Below are 19,978 nucleotides of genomic sequence, written 5' to 3' on the forward strand. Positions count from 1 at the left end.
TATAATTTTACCCATTTATTTATTTGTGTTGACATATTTCTTTCATCGACTACAATGTGAAATTGCACTTCTCATGGATTTTAAATGTGTAGTAAACTTCTATACAACAACAGAAAGGGGATTTTCACTAATCCAGCCCATTTAAGATTCAAGTGTGCTGCATGAGCCACAACATGAAATAAGTTTGACACTCCTGATCTGGTCAAATCAGGGACTTTACACAGTCAAAGGTTCAAGATGTGTAAAATGGGTTCAAATTGCATTATTTGTAGTGAGAGCAAAGTGCATGTTAAATCATAAGACGATTGCAGATTGCATAGTAAAGGAAACAAAACAACTAGCAATGTAAGATTTTACAATTTGAATGAAAATATTTACAATAGACTTTATAGGCTAGACAGTATTAATATAATAAATCTATCAATCTTTTAATGAAAGAGCATGGTTGTCTTTGTCTGTGTGTATGTGTTGAAGTTAGTTTGTTGTTTTACAGCATGTTCACAGCAGTGTGCAGAAAGGAAGTTTGTACACATCAATAGCCTTTCCATAATCAGGATTTTCAGCAAACAGTAGTTTATCATGCACCCGTTGTTCCTCAAAGACAATAATCTGAAAGAGAGCAGAAAAATAAACACAAATCAACTAGGTTTTTTAGTTACAAGTTACACTTATAATTCATGTTCCATCTTTTGATATTACACAGGTACCTCATTCTCTCCACTTCTAAGCCAAGGTGCTGGGAGATAAAGGAAATGCTGGGGGCCAATAAACCAATAACGTCCAAGGTTCTGCCCATTGACAAATATAACGCCTTTACCCCAACTCTGTGGATAAATACACTATCATTATGAATAAACAGAAACTGGCTACACAGCATGTATTGTTTAAAAAAAAAAACAACCTCTAGCTTGCTTGCTGGTTAGTTAATGTTTTCCACACAAACTGTTATACTCACACGAAGGCTGACAAAGGTGTCTTTGGGAGGGCCATCGACACAGAGCCTGGCCTGGAAAAACCCGGGGACACAATGTGACTTGAAGTCAGTTTTCCATTGGCCTGAATTTGTTAATCTAAAACAAGAGCCACAAAAGACATACTGTTATCAAAGTACACAGAATATATACAAGGAGACTTGAGCAATTTTTGATTGAATCTTCCCTTTAACATAGACAATGAAAAGGTCCACGTACACTTGGAAACCTGCCATTCTAAACACTGTACAATTTTGGCAAGAAAGACGTTTTTATCCAGATAACAGACCTTTTTATAAAGCTGGGCTTCATATCTAAGCAGGAGATGGAAAATCCTCTCAGTGGGGTGTTGTTCAACACAATGTCTCCCACAATACCTGTAATACATTATAAGAGCAAAAAAAGATGTAATGCAGACACTCTGTGTGCTGTGCATGTTAAGTTATCTTTTCCATGGCTTTGAATAAATAAAAAAGCATAAAACATTTCTTTCTTTCAAATCTTTGCCCCGGTGTTCTCAAAATTCTGAAAAACTATTTTAGACATTTTTCTGGATATGGATATCCATATCCAGAAACCTCAAATAAACTGAATATTCCTTAGATACAGTTATGTCCTTTTTACGTTACTTTAAATGACTGAGCAGTGATTTTTTGTGTTACTGTTTCTTTCATATCTTTTATATATATATATATATACATATATATTAACTATAGTCTTGATTGCAACTGACAGGTTTAATAGTGCATGCAGGAAAAAAAAACATGTGTCCTTCCAACCTCATTAGGAAATGAATACTTTTATTTTACTAGCACTGCTTCCCTTAGGCAGTATCATTCATCTACATATCATGCATTTTCATTGCTGTGCAGATGATACCCAGCTCTATCTACCAATGAAGTCTGGTGACACACACCAGTTAGTTAAACTGCAGGAATATCTTAACAACCTCAAATTTCCGGTTTCTAAATTCAGATAAAACTTACGTTATTGCACTCAGGCCTAAAAAAATTGTGGTGTCTAACCAGATACTTACTCTGGATTTTATTAACTTTTTCTTCATACAAAAAAAGGCAAATAAATAAATAAAAATAAAGCAGTAAGCATAGAACATCTTTTAAGACTAAAAAAATATGTGCCCTGGCCTGAAAGTCCATACAGCTATGGCAATCTGACAGCAGAAGTATTATTATCATTATGAAAATTTGCTGACTTTAAATTGTGAAAAAGTTCTGAATGACATTTTGTCAAAAGACTGAAACAGTCACTTTGATATACAGTAGCTATGTAAAAAACACACGGCAACATGTGGAATACCTTTGCGCTGTTCATCCAGAGCTTTCCCATAATTCACTCTTCCACAGTTCTCCACAAGGAAGCTTAATGTCCTCTCCCCCTTTGATATAGAAAAAATTAGTGCTTTAAATATTGAGTATAAATAAAAGGTGACTATGTACAATTTTCTTTGATTCTATGAATATTCCAAGTCCTAACACATGTCTATGGACTGTGGGAGTAAACCATAGTGCGCAAAGAGAGTTTACGGCACAATTAACTAATGGCACTATTGTGTTTTGTACTGTTGTGTATGAGTGACCAAAACCGTCTGCAAAATAACTTCATTCCAAAGACAAATCTGGGGGTAAAATGGGATGATTAAGCATATTAACCCTAATCCTTAATTTAAGTATCACTTTATAAAGTTTGGAGTAGACAAAGAAAAAATGATCAGCACCTTCCCATCAGGGATTGCAACCTCATGAGTCTTGTAGTCCAAACAACCAACACACTCCCTGTTCACAAAAACCTGGAAAAGATTGAAAAGTCACACAAGCAGGATAGTGTATAATTATGCTGTATTTTGGATCTGTGGTCATTTTATCACGAGTATGCTCTTACCAGCGCTCTGTCTCTAATGTTGTTCCTGGAGTTTAGGGCTCCTCCACCAGTGATAGTGGTTTCATACAGTGTATAACCATATGACTGACCGTTGTTATTGTTCACAGGGAGATTCTCCATGTTCACTGGCCTGTCTGACCTGTGCGGCTGGATAAATAGGAGGTAAAATCAAGTAAATAGTAAAACATTAAGAGAAATTTAAGAATTTGACACATAATGCAATTTGATCAGATCTCTTGCTGCGTCACACCACATGGGGAAAAAACAGGAGTAGTGTTGGGGCTTGGAAAATTACAGTTTCTTAATGTAAGCTTTCACAAGTGCTCATCAAAGACTACGTGAATCACATTCAGAAAGGGGAAGAAACACAGCTAAAGGAGAAGTATGGTCAAACCTAACCGCCAGTTGTGAGACATCTGTCTTAAGCATATAAGCAGCGGGTTGCCAGATCGCTGCACAAAGACACACATGCTGATAACAGCAGCGTCATGTCTGTTTGATACTCGTTGTACCATGTTTGCTCTCCTTCCACTAGGGACCCCATATTTATCTCTTCTGATCTAGTTTTGTCGGTTATACTATGAACTCTCATACCAGATAGGCGCTTGCCATCTGCAGCTCACCTTGTCGCTGAATTGCAAGACGTCCCACAGTGACAGGTGTTGCTGGATAAGAGCAGGGCCGTAAGCTTTCCTCTCGGGAGAAGAGGGCACTCCAGGAAGATGCTCAGCTGTGAGTTCGCAAAAACATTCAGTCATGCCTGAGTTAGACATTTTAGTAGATTTACATTGTTTTTCATAAATTAAAATGAGTATGGATCCTTAAGAAGAGCTTACAGTGGTACTGGCTGAATAAATTCCTCAGGTGGTGATATTTTGGAGTGCAGTCCCCAGCTTCAGATAGGGGAGCATCATAATCTGCCAAGAAACCATTGAAACCACTGACTTTGTAAAAGTAAATGTTTGAAAAGTGAAAAATATGAAAAGTGAAAAGTGAAAAATAAATACAATATAAATTAAGGGACCAGGTCATGTAGGGCTTTAAAAATCAGCAATAAAAATCTTGAACTCAATTCTAAAACTAACAGGTAGCCAGTGAAGGGCTGCAAGGACTGGTGTAATGTATCGTTGCTGGAAAAGATGTTCCTCAAACATGTAAAACGCTTTTTTGTGCTTTGATCTCTGAGCTCTGGGGTCGAAGGTTAACCCACCCTACCGTAACTGGTGACCTGAGATTTGTAGGTGCCAAAGTCCATTGCGCCGTTCATGAAGCCAAAGGTGGTTCCGCCATGAAACATGTACAGATTAATGGAAACGCCTCGATCCAAGATCTCTGACACCACAGCCAGCATGTCTGTCATACAGGGCAGCACAGATTTTCCACTGTAGCAGTATGTGACAACATAACACACACAGACCAACAAGCAGCAATATAGGGATTTTTAAAGTGCTTATTTACATTGTGCCTAAACATTTCAAATGAATAAACACTGGTCACTTTGAATCTTGTCATAAAATGAACATATGCTTGGAAAAATTGTATGACTTGAGAAATTTTGTCTTAAGAAACATTTCCAAACCCTCGGCGTAGAACACATGATGATGTTCTCCCCAGACGTCAAACCATCCAGACCAGTACTCCATCACCATGAGAGGTTTCTGGGGCTACACAACAGAACACGTGTATTAAGTAGGCTCTATTTCGCTCTTTACTGTCACTGGCTGAATAAAAAATTACCATCAATTCGTAATAAAAATCCCAAAAGAAGTATTTCTCAGTTGACTTAAATGTCTTTCAGATGGAAATGTCAGCCTGTCATGACAATCACAGATCATCCGTTACCATCACTTACCTGTATGTCAGCCAAATGTTGGATGGCTCCAAATGAGAGTCTCTGAAGGTTTACTGTTTTTAGAGCTGAAATAAGCACATGTCACATTCTCAAACACGATCCAATAGCAAGGACAAACTCATAAAGTAAAAAGCAAACAAAAGACACAGACAGCGATTGTTTGTATCTTTCTCAAGGTTTATATCAGTGTTATTACCTCCTTCCACCCCTCCACATCTTAAGCCCTCCCAGTTGTCTGAAGTCATCAGAAGCTCTTTGATCCCTCTGGACTGGAGACACTACAGCAAAAAAGACAATGAAGGGTGCAGGAATCCATCATGCTGCAATGTCACAAACCATTTTAATGATTACAACTGGCAATAATACACTCACATTCTTTATAAATGGCATATATTTGTCATCTTTTGCAAATGAGCCGTATTCGTTCTCAACCTGGACTGCAATGATCGGGCCTCCTCCTTCAAACTAAAAAACACAAAAACAAAACAGAGAAAACTCTAGTTATTCTTTTGGCTTAAAATGTAGTGAGAAAACAGCCACCTGGAATTACCATCAGAGGCTTGATAACTGAGATGAGCTTGTCAAAGTACAAGTTGACAGCATTTACGAATCCAGGATAAGTTGTCCTCAACTGCATCTCTTCATCTTGTAGCAACCAGCTAGGGAAAAAAAAAAGAGGAACAAGAGAGAAGAAATGTTGTGGTATACTGCTTATTTATGGAACAGCTTCAAATTGATGGGAAGATGATATTACCTAGGCAAGCCGCCCAAGTCCCATTCAGCGCAGATGTAAGGTCCTGGACGCAGGATAACCCAGAGACCCAGCTGTGCTGCTAAACTGACATAGGCCCTGAGACAGGCACAGATGCTTCATGCTCTTTTCAGAAATAAATACTTTGTATGTCTTTCATTTATTGATAGATAGATAGATAGATAGATAGATAGATAGATAGATAGATAGATAGATAGATAGATAGATAGATAGATAGATAGATAGATAGATAGATAGATAGACAGACAGACAGACAGACAGACAGGCATAGTCCTACTAAAGTAAGACATTTAGGTGGGAAACTTACTTAAGGTCCAGCTGATCCTGAAAATTAAATGTTCCCCTCTCAGGCTCATGGAGGTTCCATGGCACATATCTGAAAAATAAAGCAGCAAAGAATATATTCTTTGTATCATCAGCAATAGTATAGTGTATAAGGAGGAGAAATGTTTAACAGGCCTTCCACATAGACCCTAAGCTGGTTTCTATTTGGCTTACTTCACCTAAAGAACAGATACTTGTAATTTAAGGCGTACAGAATGTGCACTGGGAACGTACGTTGTGAGTGTATTGAGACCACAGGCCTTCATCTTCAGCAGCCTGTCCTCCCAGTAGGCTCTGGGGACACGGAAGTAATGAACAGAGCCTCCCAGGATGCGGAAAGGCTTTCCCTCTAGAGTAAACTGAGACGAGTCGGCCTTCAGACCCTCTAAACGACTCATTCTTCTCACATCAAGGTGATGTCTGCGGGAAAGAAAAAAAATCACCACCATATAGTCTAACAGAAAAAGTTCATTTTTTTAAGCAGGTATTGCATGCTGGATTATGGTATTTTAAGCTGTGTCAAAGCATTTGAAACATTTCAGTATGACATTACAGTAACAAATGATGCATTTAAGACATTGTAGTACCTGCAGACTGCACAGATAATGCATAAATTTTAGGTAGAATAAATGGAAAGCCTTACCAAGACTTAACATGAAAGTCGAAACTGCCAGCTACATCAAAAACACTGTCAGTGCTGTGGCTTGAAGCTGAGTTTACCAGAGCGCATTTGTGGAGGGGGGTGGATGGTGCTGGGAGGCCTCAAACACTGTGGATAAGGGAAACTATTGTTGTTTTAGAACAAAAATATAATAGTTCTCTCTCTTTCGCTCTCACTCTCTCTCTCTCTACCACTCAGTCTTTGTCAGTGAAGCACTGCCTTACAGAAAACAGAAATTACACTGTACACAGTAATGTTGGTCACTTCATACTTCTTTGCTCAGTTTTTACATGTTTTCTTTCTCGGTTTAGAGGGCAAACAGAACAACGTCACATTAACAAAGTGTACTTGACAGGAAATGCTAATGGTTCAACTTTATTGAACAACTAACTGTTCAATCAGTTCAACTGTTCAGTGTAATTGCGGTTACAAACATAACTTAAAGTATGACCAGGGAAGGGAGTGGGGCACCTTTGTTGAGACTTCTGGTTCATCAACCGTGTGCGTGACAAAGTAAACAAAAAGTTCCATGTGAATGAAAATTTGCATTATGAGGTTAGGGGATGTTCACAATTATTTAACTTTTTATAAGCACACAAACAGGAACCAACGAGTAGGGGTTTATTGGCTGATTGACATATTTTGAAGTATTTTCTAGGCATCTGATCACACCCGCCACCACCATCACACATCCTTAAAGAGTGGAAGTACCTCTCTAACCATATGGACAGGAGAAGTGTTTTTGTGTGCTTCTGCAAGGGCAGCTATGGTGAGGCCACATTGCAGTGCACACAAGGTGGAATCAGGCCTTCCAAACTGTGAAAGAGGCCAAAGGGGGACAGGTGGCTGTTCCCTCGACCCTGAGCACCTAGGCCATTACAAGAAACCAGCTGGAAAGACTCTTGGATCTGTAGCAGCCCGGATCGGCACCTGAAAAAACTGTAACGCTAACAGCTGGTAGCAGGTATGTATATTCTAAAAAGCAAAAATTATGTTTTGTTTTTTTATTTTTGTTAAAGTAAAGTAATTTTATAGCATTGTGTTTATTCAGAAAATGATCTCGTACATGGTGTACGTCAATAAAGTTAGCCGCTGTTGTAATTTCTATGGCTTCAAATGTATCTTCACCAAACAAAGTGATAAAGAAAAAAATGTTAAAATTTGGGAACAATCCCTTTCCTCCTTATTTGCCTGTTTTATCAGGTTTACACATATTTATTACACCTCATTAAACAGCATTCTGGATTGATTGCTTTCCTGCCAATGACATGGATTTGTATTTATTTATTCATTTAAATAACACGCAAGACAAAGTCAGCCACTAAAAAGAGGAAGATCTGTCTGTAGATCCCATTTTTTTTTTAAGAAAAAAACATCTGTCATTCAATAATTTATTTAAAAGAACTTAAGAGTGCTCGCCGTTTTCAATAAGCAGGTGAACTTTTTGACGGTCCCTAAGTATGTACTGTAATAGTCGCGTTTCATTGGACTTTTCGGACTCGGACGCTCGCTTCTCATGGGTATAAGAAGCTTTATTTTGTAGCACGATCAGAAAAATACTTGAATTACTCATAGCGAATTCATTATTTTTTAATAATTAATTCCGGAAGTACGAATGCTGGCGTTATCATGGAATTCTTCACAGGTTTCACGAAACTGCGTTAAGCTAGCAATATCCTTAGTTCATAGACTCGTCTGTCAGGCTCCATGCTGGAAGGAGAAGACTCGGAAGACTAAACTGTGGAAATATGGCTTTTAAAAGGCGTTAACACAAAGTTCAGCGTGCTGTCATTAATGTATTGTTGATACCAATGGAAAGCTCAGTGTTTGGTCTTCGTCTATCCTTGAAGCAACGATATTTTCTTCTACTTTGCGTCGCTGCCGCGGGAATAATTATGTATCGCTTTACAAGGTAAGACAAACACTGAAACAGCACCGTTTTTACCGGCCACTAACTTTCACTAAGAGTTATGTGCATGAAGACTTCTCGAAGATCACCACGCCCACTGACACATGAAATGTTTACAGTTTATGATTGTTAAGCTCCACGAATCCATCCTCGAGCTTGGAGGTACTGGTCCGTATTGCGAGCTGCAGATTCAGCTCAGTTACACAGAGGCTGACCAGGGCACCTGTGAACGCGTATCTGGCTCACCTGTTGGACTCTAAGTAACAAGCTACTTGACTTTCACTGGCCCACTTTTCCCACACACATTTTATACTCAAGCCTAGTCCTGGAGAATTAAAAAAACAAACAAACAAAAACGTTGGAGATCTACATTAAAATTATTATTCTTAGACTGTAGCCTATGTGAAAAAACTGATCTTCGTTTTTCAGCAGAAGACCTCTTCTGCCAATCGGATAAGGTAAAACTTGTGTGATGTTATTCAGCTGAAATATAAACAGCCCTTTTTTTCAGTAAGGTTGGGATGCTATATAAAATGTAAATTAGGCATGTAACCACTGCTTAGATAACAATGCAACAGGCCAGTAGAAATAGTAGATATAAAGAGTGAAGATAAGATCACAGAGAGGCTAAGTTCACCACTCTCTGAAAGATTGTGAGAGAAAATAGTTTAATAGCTGAAGAATAGCATTTGCCTGTCTAGATTTCCAATACAAGAATGTGTGGATTTCATCATCGGCACATCACTAAAAGATTAAACAGTATAAGGAGAAATGGCTACATCTAAGAGGAAATGCAGATAACCAGCGCTGAATGGAAGTGATCTCTGGGCATTCAGGCAACGGTGCATAAAAAAACCTTAACTTAGAAACAGAGAAACACTGTTTATCATTGCATGCGCAAATGGAAGACAAACATGAACAAGAAACTCCAGAAATTTTGAGATGTCCTCTGGGCCAGAGCTCAATTCAGATGGACTGAGGTGAAAACATGTGCTGACTCTAAGTTTGAATTCTTTTTAGATAACATAGACACTTTCCTCTGCAATAAAAAAAGGAAGAGGCACTGTCCAACTTGTTTGAAACCGGTTTAAAAACCAGCTTTCATAGTGTTACACAAACCATAGGTAACCTGCACACTTGCAAAGGGACCAGTAAGCATGTAAAGTGATTATGTCGTTCAAATCAACATATTTGTTTGGGAAAGCCCTCATGAGGACAATGCCACATCTTGTCAAGTCAAGTCAAAGTTTATTTCTATAGTCTCTGCTTTTAAGCCTGGATCTAGAAATGTCCTAGAGCAGATGGTTCTAGACCTCAGTGCTCTGGTAGGGTTTTAAAAGTTACGTTAAGTAAAGAGGCATCAAACCACTGAGACTCTTAAAAACAAGTAAAAAATTTTAAACTGGATCCTGAAAGCGACTGCATGCCAGTGTAAAGGACACCAGTACAGGTTTAATGTCATCACATTACATTTTGATTGCATTTTGAACAACTTGCAGATGACGGAATAAGATTAGAGCCAACATATAAAGAGTTACAATAATCGAGACAAGAGATAATAAACTGGTAAATTACCCCATCAAAGTCAGGTGGCGCGAGGTAGGCCTTCACTTGATTGAACGAAGCATGTCTTAACAAAACAGCTAATCAGCTAATGTTAATGTTAATGCACAGTCACACAGTGGTTCATTGCAACCAGATGACAGGAAGAGGCTAAGACACCAGTGGTGCTGTCTTACCCATCTAACGCGTTTGGGTTGCCCAAGTAAAATCATTTCTGTTTTACTTTTGTTCAGATGGAGGAATTTTGTATAATTTTGTATATGACATTTTGGACATATTACAGCAGCATGATTCTGCAGTGAAATACCCACCATCCAGTAAACACATTTAAATTATAATGAATTTAAAAGTATGACAAATTAGCTCTGAAGCAGCTGAAGTTATATAGTAACCAAGACCTTCAAAACTAAAGCAAAAACTAAATGTTTGCAGACATTTACTAAATTACTAAAAGAAATTATGATGATGTAACACTGATGCAACAATGTTGCCATTGTACTGTTTTTTAAATTAATATAGGTTTTAAATAGTGTAAAAACAAGGGTGATGCAGTAAAACACGAGAGATCTGGTTCGTGAATCTGGTAGTAAACATTTTATTGCAAGCTGACAAAAGACACAATCTCAGTATCTCAATATAGTGCTTACACTAACCATTGACCCTCAGAGGTGTGGCTTTCCTTTTATGCTCACCATGATAAGATATACAAGCTACCTATTACCTCTGCGCTTCAGTAAAGGAGATTTCCGCACACTTGCAACAGCAGATTTCCTTTTCTTGTTCAGCGAATTCTTTCGCACTTTCAAAGTTTTGTCTCTTAGGAACCACCCTGAAACAAGAAGAATGAACCGCGTGGAGGGCCTGAGAGCCAACTCTTCTCAGTTCACTCTGGAGAGAAAACCTTTCCTCATCCTAGGAGGCTCCATTCATTACTTTCGTGTCCCAAGAGCTTACTGGGAGGACCGGCTGCTGAAGATGAAGGCCTGTGGCCTTAATACTCTCACTACGTAAGCTACTACAACTCAAGACTGTCTGAACACATTGGCGAAAAAGTCATTGCCCATACTTCTATCAGGAGTTTGCAGCTGAAAAACATAATGCACACATATGCATTTAAAAACGTTTAATTTCTTTTTTCAGGTATGTTCCCTGGAACCTGCACGAGCCGGAGCGTGGGGTGTTCAAGTTTGACGATCAGCTAGATTTAGAGTAAGGACTTAAGGCAAGGGAAGGCTTTCAGAGAATTCAGAAGATCACCTGCAGATGGCACTGTTATATTACTAAAGGCTTGAGTTTGCCAGCCTTGAGTGATTTGATATAACTGAGGTTATAAGAAATGTTTTAAATCAATTAGTGAACTTTGTCTGTCAGTGATTGATTGAGTTATTAATTCTAATGTCATTAAGTGTGTTTTTTGTTTTCAAAGTACACGATGAAGGTTAAGGAAAATATTTTACAGTGAGAAAATATATTATTCATTTAAATACTTTATTGACTTTTATTCGTAATAAATGGCTCCCACTGACAGCTCATTTTACATCCGTTCCCTAGAGCCTACCTACGTCTTGCAGCCAGCTTGGGCCTCTGGGTGATTCTGCGACCAGGGCCTTACATCTGTGCTGAGTGGGACTTAGGGGGACTACCCAGGTAAAGATTTTAGATATGCAATCAAGTGTTACTGTATATTTATACATGTTTTGTAAGTGCCTTAAAGCATTAGTTACTCTGGAATCTGTTGTGTAAAACAGCTAGTAGATTGCTAAGCAGTTTAACTTGATTACAGTACTGTGCAAAATCATTTCTTTATATTTTGCCTCCAAGGAAGCAGACTTTTTTGTAATATTTAAAATGATCTTAAACAATAGTTCTCCAGGCTTTCTGAAGAGCTTTGAGATTTTTTTTTTTTTTAGATTGAGATTCACTAATTTTCAGTGCAGTTCTTTTACCTGACCCGTTTCAGTGGAATGTTTTTTTGTTTTGTTTTTTTGCTTGTTCAAATGATACAATTCAGTGATTCAAGTGTAAAAATGCTCAGTTGATGGACTGGTGTTGTGTTTACACATAACAAAGAATTTACCAAAGAACCAAAGAATTTTAAATTGTATTTTAAGGCACTTTGTTACCAGCAGCCTGTCATAAACCGCTCAGTTTCACAGACATGGAATAGTATTTCATTGTGAGTTGATTTAGAGGTGATTTCAAAGAACTATTAGCCTCATCAGAAATGGTCTTAGTGGAACAGTTGCTGACAAGAAGCCATTCGTAAGTAAGGGAAATATGGAGAAAAAAACGAGACATGCTAAAAAAACGAGACATGCTTAATTAGAGTGATGAATGCAAGTATGACATTTTTGGTTAAAATGTTATCAATATGTATGAAGGAGGTTGGGAGAGAGGTACAACAGTGAGTGTCAGCAGTCATCTGCAAAACACAGTGGCGGCTCTGTCATGGTGTAGAGCTGCATTCTTCCAGTAGTGTTGTTGGAGATCTTGACACAAATTCATGGAATTATGCTCGGAGAAAAGTACTGTCAGATTTTCATTCACTGTGCAACACCATCTGAACAGTATCTGATTGCCCACGGCTTCATTTTTCAGCATGAAAATGATCACAAACACACTGTTAATCCAGTAAAAACATACCTTGATGAACAAACACATAGTCGCTAGCCATCATGGATTGGCCTTCCCTATAGCCCAGACCTCAATATCTTAACAGAGAACAGAAGAACATCTAGAACATCTTAATAAGAGTTTTGGATGTCCTTCAAGAAGCATGAAGAACTACTCCTGAAGACTTTCATTTTATGTTTGTAGATGTTTAAATGAAGTGCTGCAGCCATTTTTCATTTTCCTAACAAAATATAAAGAAAACAAACTCTTGCACATTACTTTATAACTTCTATTATCAAGTGGTCCCTTTGCAGAGGGCAAAATTTGTTTAGTGCCTCATCATTAAGTCACGTGTTTTTTTTAAGTGTGCGTGGTTGACAAAAATTGCTTGGTTTCTTCTGGAAAGAAATGTTTTTGTTTATTTTCTACTTTGTTTTGTTTGTTTGTAAGACCCACCTTTAGGGATGGGTATTGATAAGATTTTCACGATTCCGATTCCATTTTCGATTCTGTTTAACGATTCGATTCTTTATCGATTCTCTTATCGATTCTTTTTAAAAAAGGAGAACACTAAGGTTGATTAGCTTAGAACTTTGTTTTATATCTTCTCTTTGAAGGTTCAAGGTTCAAGGTTCTTTATTTGTCACATGCATAGTTATACAAGTATAACACACAGTGAAATGTATCCTGACACGCTCCTCGACATGTGGAAAAAAAAGGGGGTTTGGTTTAGGGCCCGGATGGCTTGAGGATAGAAGCTCCTCTTGAGTCTCTCTGTCCTTGCCTGGATGATGCGGAAACTTCTACCAGATTGTAGAAGTTGGAACAGTTTGTTGCCAGGATGGGACGGGTCCTTCAGTATCTGCGTTGCTCTAGTCCGGCATCTCCTGGTGTAGGTGTCCTGAAGCGGGGGGAGAGCAATCCTGCAGCAGCGTTCTGCTGTACGGATCACTCTCTGGAGAGCTTTTTGGTCCTTCACACAGCTGTTCCCAAACCACGCTGTCATGTTCTGTGTGAGGATGCTCTCCACAGCTCCTGTATAGAAGATCCTGAGGATCTTTGGAGAGACCCTGAACTTCCTCAGTTGTCGTAGGTGATACAGGCGCTGCCTAGCCTTTTTGGTCTGGACCTGAATGTGGGCAGCCCATGTCAGGTCTGAGGAGATGTGGACACTAAGATACTTAAAGGACTGCACCCTCTCCACTGGAGCTCCATTAATGATAATGGGCTTGTAGTCTCTGTGCTGACTCCTTCTGAAGTCCACCACCAGCTCCTTGGTCTTGCCGACGTTCAGCTGGAGGTGGTTGTCCTGGCACCATGATGCCAGATTCTTCACTTCGTCCATGTAGGCCGCCTCATCGTTGTTGGAGATGGCACCCAACACCACTGTGTCGTCAGCAAACTTCACAATGGTGTTGGAGCCGTGGGTGGCCACACAGTCTGAAGTGTGAAGAAGATAGAAATTTAGGAGTAACATGGCCTTACAAACCCAACAGTGAGATCTTAAGAGATCCACAGCCTACGGCTCTTCAATGGGGTGTCACAGGGTCCCCAGGAAAAAAAATTGTAAATGTAAAACAATAAAATAAATATTCTTCTGTAGCAATAACAAAGTATAACATAAATTATTCTGTAGCAATTACACAAGAATATCCAGTAATGTCCCTGCCTACAATTAAACACATTCACTTACCGAAAATCGGGGGCATCTGCTGTGGCAAACGGGTGCAAGCCTTTGACCACAAACTTAGTCACCGCTCGGTGACATTCGTCTATCCTGGCCTGAAAGGAGACGCTAACGGTAGACTGCAGCGAGAACTGCCAGCATCTGAGCCAGCCAGACTCTGTCTCTCTCATCATGGTCACCTAAATGCAGCGCACAGTAATGGCAGGTTTTGTACTAAGGCAGATCGCGCTAACATAATATGCACTGTTAGTTGATTATTTACCTGCTGCATTAACGGGAGCACACATGCAAACGTTACCGCTGCTGCTGGGTTGAGATTCATGAGTCCGGAACGGAATTAAAAACACGACATTCATTTAAGGTTATCGGGTGTTTTGTGAGCAAATGCTTTTGCATATTCGTAGTGTTTCCTCCTTTAAATGAAATATCTACTTTGCAAGTATTGCAAGTTGCCCCGTTGTCATCCGTTCACGTAAAGTATAACCAAACTTTTGAGCGTTTGAGCCTCTTAGGCGCCCTGCCAGGTACATGACGCTCCGCAACGTGGTGACGTCTTTCAGGGCGACTGGAATCGATAAGGTAATCGTTTGCAAAAATGGCAAACAATTCCAAGGAGTTGAAACAGTGGGAACCGGTTCTCGATACCCATCCCTACCCACCTTACAGGTTTGCACCTGCAGTACAACAGGGCCTCACATAGAGTCAGGCATATTAAGAATAAACAGCAATATGCAGTACGTCATGTAAGTTTGCCACTGCTGTTACTCGAATGAAAGTCACTGAGGATTACCAGCAGACTTTTAGAGATATATTGGAGACAGCCATAATTAAATCTGACAGGCACATCTCCCTGAAAAGATGAATTGATTTACTTCTGTAATCACGATAGATTCAGACACATAATCAGATAATTGCTGGCAGGAATAAGGTAGTATTTTTAGAGCAGTATTTTCCTTTTGGGAATGTGAGGTCGAGGTAATTATTTGATAATTGTCAAATCTGAGCGAGAGGGAAAGAGAAATGCACTAAAGCATGACTTCCTCTGCTTGACGGTAGCCATTCTTAGGTCAGCTTGGTGCAGCTGTCTTCAAAATCTTAAAGTGAAATCCCATCACAACGCTTTGTGCTGTGATTTCTTTACAGCTGGCTGCTACGGGATCCCCAGATGAAACTGCGAACAACCTACTCTGGATTCACTTATGCAGTCAACTCCTTTTTTGATGAGGTCATAAAGAAAGCCGTCCCACATCAGGTAGTTTTCTATGAGTTTACTGAAAATGTAGAGGTCCTGACCTCTGTAAGTGAAACATGCTTATTAACATGCCAGTTGTGAGGGGGGGTGAGAAAAATGACTTACAGCAAAGTACTACTGTGTAAGAGGAATAACAAACAGATGTCACATACAAATTTAATAGATTTTCTTTTAAATTCAGTAAGCACGCCGTTTAAAAAGCAATCATGACTCCAATGTGATACAACAATTTTAAGATGATAACACTTTTATAACCTCAATCGCTACATCAATATTTTCATTACAACGTCCTGAAATGCCGTACAGGGCCCGGGTGCCATTAAGAACGTGGTAAACAGTTTTAGCAATGCTTACAGTGGTTACCAGACACACTTGAGTTGCTTATCTTGTCTTCACAGCCTTATTTTTTTATCAGCTCCATGCATCACTGAACACTAAAGCTTTCATATCTCAATGTTTTTTCCATTTTAACTATGCTGAGGATAGGAACGAGAAAGAACTTGTGTCAAGTCATACTGTATGTCCTAATATATGGCTAATTGCTGCACAGTACTCCAAGGGTGGCCCGATTATAGCAGTTCAAGTGGAGAATGAATACGGCTCCTATGCTACAGATGAAAATTACATGCCCTTCATCAAGGAGGTAAGGAGGTAGTTAATAAAGAACTATCAATAAATAGGTTTGCACTTATTTACTTTGCTCTCCCCTTAACTCATTTGCTTTCCCTTTTTCTGTCTTACGAATATATATGTATATATATATATATATATACATATATATGTATGTATTCAAAAATATAATTTCGGTTTTGTTTAGTTTCCTCTATAATACCCCCACCCCCGATCTTTACAGGCGCTATTGTCAAGGGGTATCACAGAGCTGCTGCTGACCTCAGACAACAAGGACGGGCTGAAGCTTGGAGGAGTGAAAGGAGGTATTGTCAGATTGGCTGGCAGACAAACAAGCTGCTGTATGCACAAATGGCCAATCAATCACACACACATTCTACAGCATGTTGGCTGGCTTGTCTCGTTTTTATGCACAATGGCAAAAAAGTCTGAAATAAGTGCAGGCCAGTGTTGCACAACTACAATGCAGAACCAAATCCTTGCGTTATACCAGAAAGCTGTTTTTGAATTCACATTAATTAGTAACCATTATTTGCTGTTGGTTTTTACTGCAGTGCTAAAGCATTTTGATTGATACTTGGTATTACTGATATATTCCCATGTGTAGTATTCATATAATTAGAAAGCAGCACCCACCAGGGTATGTTATATTCAACCTTCTTCTGAGAATCACTTAAAATATTTAAATGTATCTCTAATAATTTTTCAAAAAGTACTGTGCAAAAGTCTCAAGCTACCTCTCATTTCTTTCTATTTTGTTAGGAAAATGGGAAAAACAGTTTATTAAGCTATGTGCAAGCATTAGTGGAAATGCAAAATAAAGGCTAACACAGAGTTTGAGTTTGTGGCCACCCTCTTTTTTTCAACACAGACTCTCATAGACTCCAGTAGACAAGCTTTTTTGAAGTAGTCTTCAGGAATAATTCTCCAGATTTCTTGAAGGACATTCAAAGCTCTTCTTTGAATTTTGGCTGCCTTTTGTTCTGTTCTCTGTCAAGATGATCTCACGCTGCTTCGATAATGTTGAGCTTGCGGCTTTTGGGAGGTTGGTCCATGACTGATAGGGTAATTGTTGTCGTGTAATATGGCAGAGCTCAGCCTTTTCTCCCTGTTTCTCTTCCTTGCAAGTGGTTTCTTGACAGTCACCCTTCCACTGAGACCATTTCTGATCAGGTTTTGGTGAACAGTAGATTGATCCCCTGAAAGGTCAGCTGCATCTCGCAGATTATGAGCTTTGAAATGAGATTTCAAAAAGATACTGTTAATCTGCTAAATGGACAGGTTCTTATATAGCAGTTTTCTACTCTACTCAAGCACTCAGGGAACTTTATGCAACGTACCTCTTTTACCTATTCATACAAACCCTTACTTCCCCTGCTACACCCAAGTGCTTTCTGTCTAACTTTCTATCCAAGAATACTTTGACATGCAAACTGGAGCAGCCAGGGATCGAACCACTAACCTTCTAATTAGTGGATGATGTGCTCTACCGCTGGAGCTACACTCGATTAAAGATTATCTCCAGCTGTAGATAATTCGCTTGTCCAGTTTCCTCAAAATTGTTTGCTGAGATATGACAAATTCTTGGCTGTTTGTTCATTTTTAGAGCAGAAATACTGTTTTGTGCCTTTCAGACTGTTATCTTTGGCAGTTTTCATAGATTCAGCTAAATAAATTGGAACAAATGATGTGTTTCTACAACAGGCTGCTGGTAACAAAATGCCTAAAGATACAATTTAAAATGTTCTCTTTGCTAAGTATTCTGTTACATGTATACACATCTCCCTTGAGTTAGGTGCCTTTTTTATGCTTGAGTGATTCCAGTTAGTGCTAAGTGCTAAGCTCAAGACTTTTGCGCAGTATTGTATGTTCATAGAGTCTTTTATCAGAACAATTTCCTGCCTTTCCTGTCTTTACCAACTAAAGGATAATTTAGTTTCATTCAGATACTACCAATTCATGGTTGAATGACTAATACCTTTCTGAAGAGTGGTTTAATATTGTGCCTTATTTAACGTAATATGTGTCTTTTTTTGTTTGCAGCTCTGGAAACCATCAATTTTCAAAAACTGGACCCAGATGAAATCAAGTATCTGGAACAAATACAAGTAAGTCTTTCCTTCTACAAAATTAGTTAAATTCATGTTGATAGATTTTGGAGTTTTCTGGTATAATTAAACTCATCACTGCACTTAGTTAGCATTGTTCTCTGCAAGAATGAGACAATCCTGGTAAAACAAACTGAAACTGTTTTCTATTAAAGGAATTTGAAAGGTTCAAACTATCAGTTGCTTTACTTGTTGAGTAGTTACACTAAAATATTTTTTCTTTACTAGCCTCAGCAACCTAAAATGGTGATGGAGTACTGGTCTGGCTGGTTTGATCTCTGGGGCGGGCTCCATCATGTTTACACTGCTGAAGGTAAGACATGCTTTATTTTTACAAATGTAAAAAACATGTTTTCTTTAAAGAGAGATTCAGGATCCGTGATGAGTGTAAGACGGGGTTCGAATGACGGTAAGTTAGGATTACTGCAGATGGATTCTTTGTTGTGGGTGAAACTTTTTTTCTTGTACAGACGGTCGATAGTGGTGGATAATTTGAGGCAAGAGCAAGACAGGTTTTGTGCTGCAAGCTATTACAAAATCACTGAAAGTAAAACAGGCTGTCTTGAGAGTAAGACAGAGTCACAGTGCCGTAGGGTAAGAGAGGTTTAAGACAAACCTTTTAGCTGAGTATAAAACAGTGTCTATGCCAGAGGAAAGACTGTGTAAGGACAAACTCGCTGCCATGGGAGCTGTGTGAGCCTTTCTTCAGGCTGAGTGTAAGACAGTGTCTAACGCCATGTTTCTTCAAAGAAGGCGCTGAGCCCACACAGTGCAGCTGGGGTATACAGCTTAGCATATGGTCATTTCTTACTTGTTTGATGGCTTTGTTAGAGATTTATATAGCTTTAATGCTTGGTTGATTGTAAGCCAAGTATCACAGACCAGAGGCTGTGTACCATGCTCTTAATTGCAGAATTGTTCAAAGATATGCTTCACTGATTTTTATTGAACTGAGGTGGAGGAGTTAGCTATCTGTATTTCCTGCAGCCTCACATACACGCAATAGATAAACAGATACAAAAACACTGATACAGATCAACTGTTGTGCACTACATTTCTGTTGGTGGGAAGACATCATCATGGGTTTCCCATATATACTGATTCTATTAGTATTGCTATACTGGTTTGTATTTTGTACAAGAAATAACGTGATGCATGTTTGATGCAATATCTGCCTGCTCAAGAGCAAATGACATTTATTTATTTAATTTTGATTTTATCTTTATCTTTGCGATTAAAATCTCTTTTCAAATGAGACCTTGTCAAAAATGACAAAATTCCTGTTTTTATATTTGCAGTCTCGAACACTTTTATGTGAAATTATAGCAAACACAGGAAAAGTATAGAAATAGCAATTCACTTATTTAATTTAAATGTAACGTGTACATATGACAACGGTTTATACTGCTGCACTTGAATTAAAAAAATAGAAATAGATTAAATTGGTAATAGTAGAATTATTCAGATTAATTTATTTTTGTGATATGAAAGTGACAGGACTCAATTATAGATCACTGACTTGGTTAGTGGGATATTCTGCAGGGAACAAATGCAGTTTTAAAGGTGAGCTCCATGGCGAGAGGTTGGGCACACCTTGGGGAGGTTGCTGGTCTATCCCATGACTTCAAAGAATATTCAGTATGAAATACCATTACTGGTAAACAGAGATGGGCAGTAACGTAACTTGTAACGTTACTGCCCGTTACAAGTAACGCGTTACTGTAATCCGATTACTTT

At 38.8% G+C, this 19,978-nt stretch overlaps 2 protein-coding genes across 3 annotated transcripts in view; one reads left to right on the plus strand and one right to left on the minus strand.

The window, feature by feature from the left end:
- glb1l2 (galactosidase beta 1 like 2) lies at nt 1-10,766 on the minus strand. The gene is made up of 20 exons (XM_003441675.5): nt 8,436-10,766; nt 6,462-6,587; nt 6,053-6,238; nt 5,802-5,870; nt 5,477-5,572; nt 5,273-5,381; nt 5,095-5,187; nt 4,919-5,000; nt 4,723-4,787; nt 4,450-4,534; nt 4,086-4,223; nt 3,707-3,787; nt 3,494-3,600; nt 2,871-3,017; nt 2,707-2,778; nt 2,289-2,367; nt 1,261-1,348; nt 956-1,070; nt 708-824; nt 1-609 (listed from the first exon to the last, which is right to left on the minus strand). The coding sequence occupies exons 3-20, from the start codon at nt 6,214-6,216 to the stop codon at nt 499-501; spliced, it is 1,818 nt and encodes a 605-aa protein (XP_003441723.1). The 5' UTR covers nt 6,217-6,238; nt 6,462-6,587; nt 8,436-10,766; the 3' UTR covers nt 1-498.
- LOC100709410 (beta-galactosidase-1-like protein 2) overlaps nt 7,941-19,978 on the plus strand; it is a 25,161-nt gene continuing 13,123 nt past the window's right edge. Inside the window, exons 1-9 of one of the 2 annotated variants that reach the window (XM_005474608.3) lie at nt 7,941-8,391; nt 10,773-10,958; nt 11,092-11,160; nt 11,503-11,598; nt 15,395-15,503; nt 16,054-16,146; nt 16,357-16,438; nt 18,177-18,241; nt 18,470-18,554. In XM_005474608.3, the coding sequence (XP_005474665.1) occupies nt 8,291-8,391; nt 10,773-10,958; nt 11,092-11,160; nt 11,503-11,598; nt 15,395-15,503; nt 16,054-16,146; nt 16,357-16,438; nt 18,177-18,241; nt 18,470-18,554 (886 nt within the window). In that variant the 5' untranslated portion in view covers nt 7,941-8,290. Of the gene's footprint in view, nt 8,392-10,759; nt 10,959-11,091; nt 11,161-11,502; nt 11,599-15,394; nt 15,504-16,053; nt 16,147-16,356; nt 16,439-18,176; nt 18,242-18,469; nt 18,555-19,978 lie in introns of both variants that reach the window. The other variant, XM_005474609.2, reaches the window with a different exon arrangement.

This window comes from Oreochromis niloticus, linkage group LG14, assembly GCF_001858045.2.
Source record: "Oreochromis niloticus isolate F11D_XX linkage group LG14, O_niloticus_UMD_NMBU, whole genome shotgun sequence".
Lineage (NCBI taxonomy): Eukaryota > Metazoa > Chordata > Actinopteri > Cichliformes > Cichlidae > Oreochromis > Oreochromis niloticus.

Coding starts and splice junctions, on each gene's coding strand:
- glb1l2 (XM_003441675.5), bottom strand. CDS start 6,216: ATGAGTCGTTTAGAGGGTCTGAAGGCCGACTCGTCTCAGTTTACTCTA. Junction 5,001..5,094: donor ATATGCCATTTATAAAGAAT/GTGAGTGTATTA, acceptor TTTTTGCTGTAG/TGTCTCCAGTCCAGAGGGAT. Junction 610..707: donor TTAGAAGTGGAGAGAATGAG/GTACCTGTGTAA, acceptor GCTCTCTTTCAG/ATTATTGTCTTTGAGGAACA.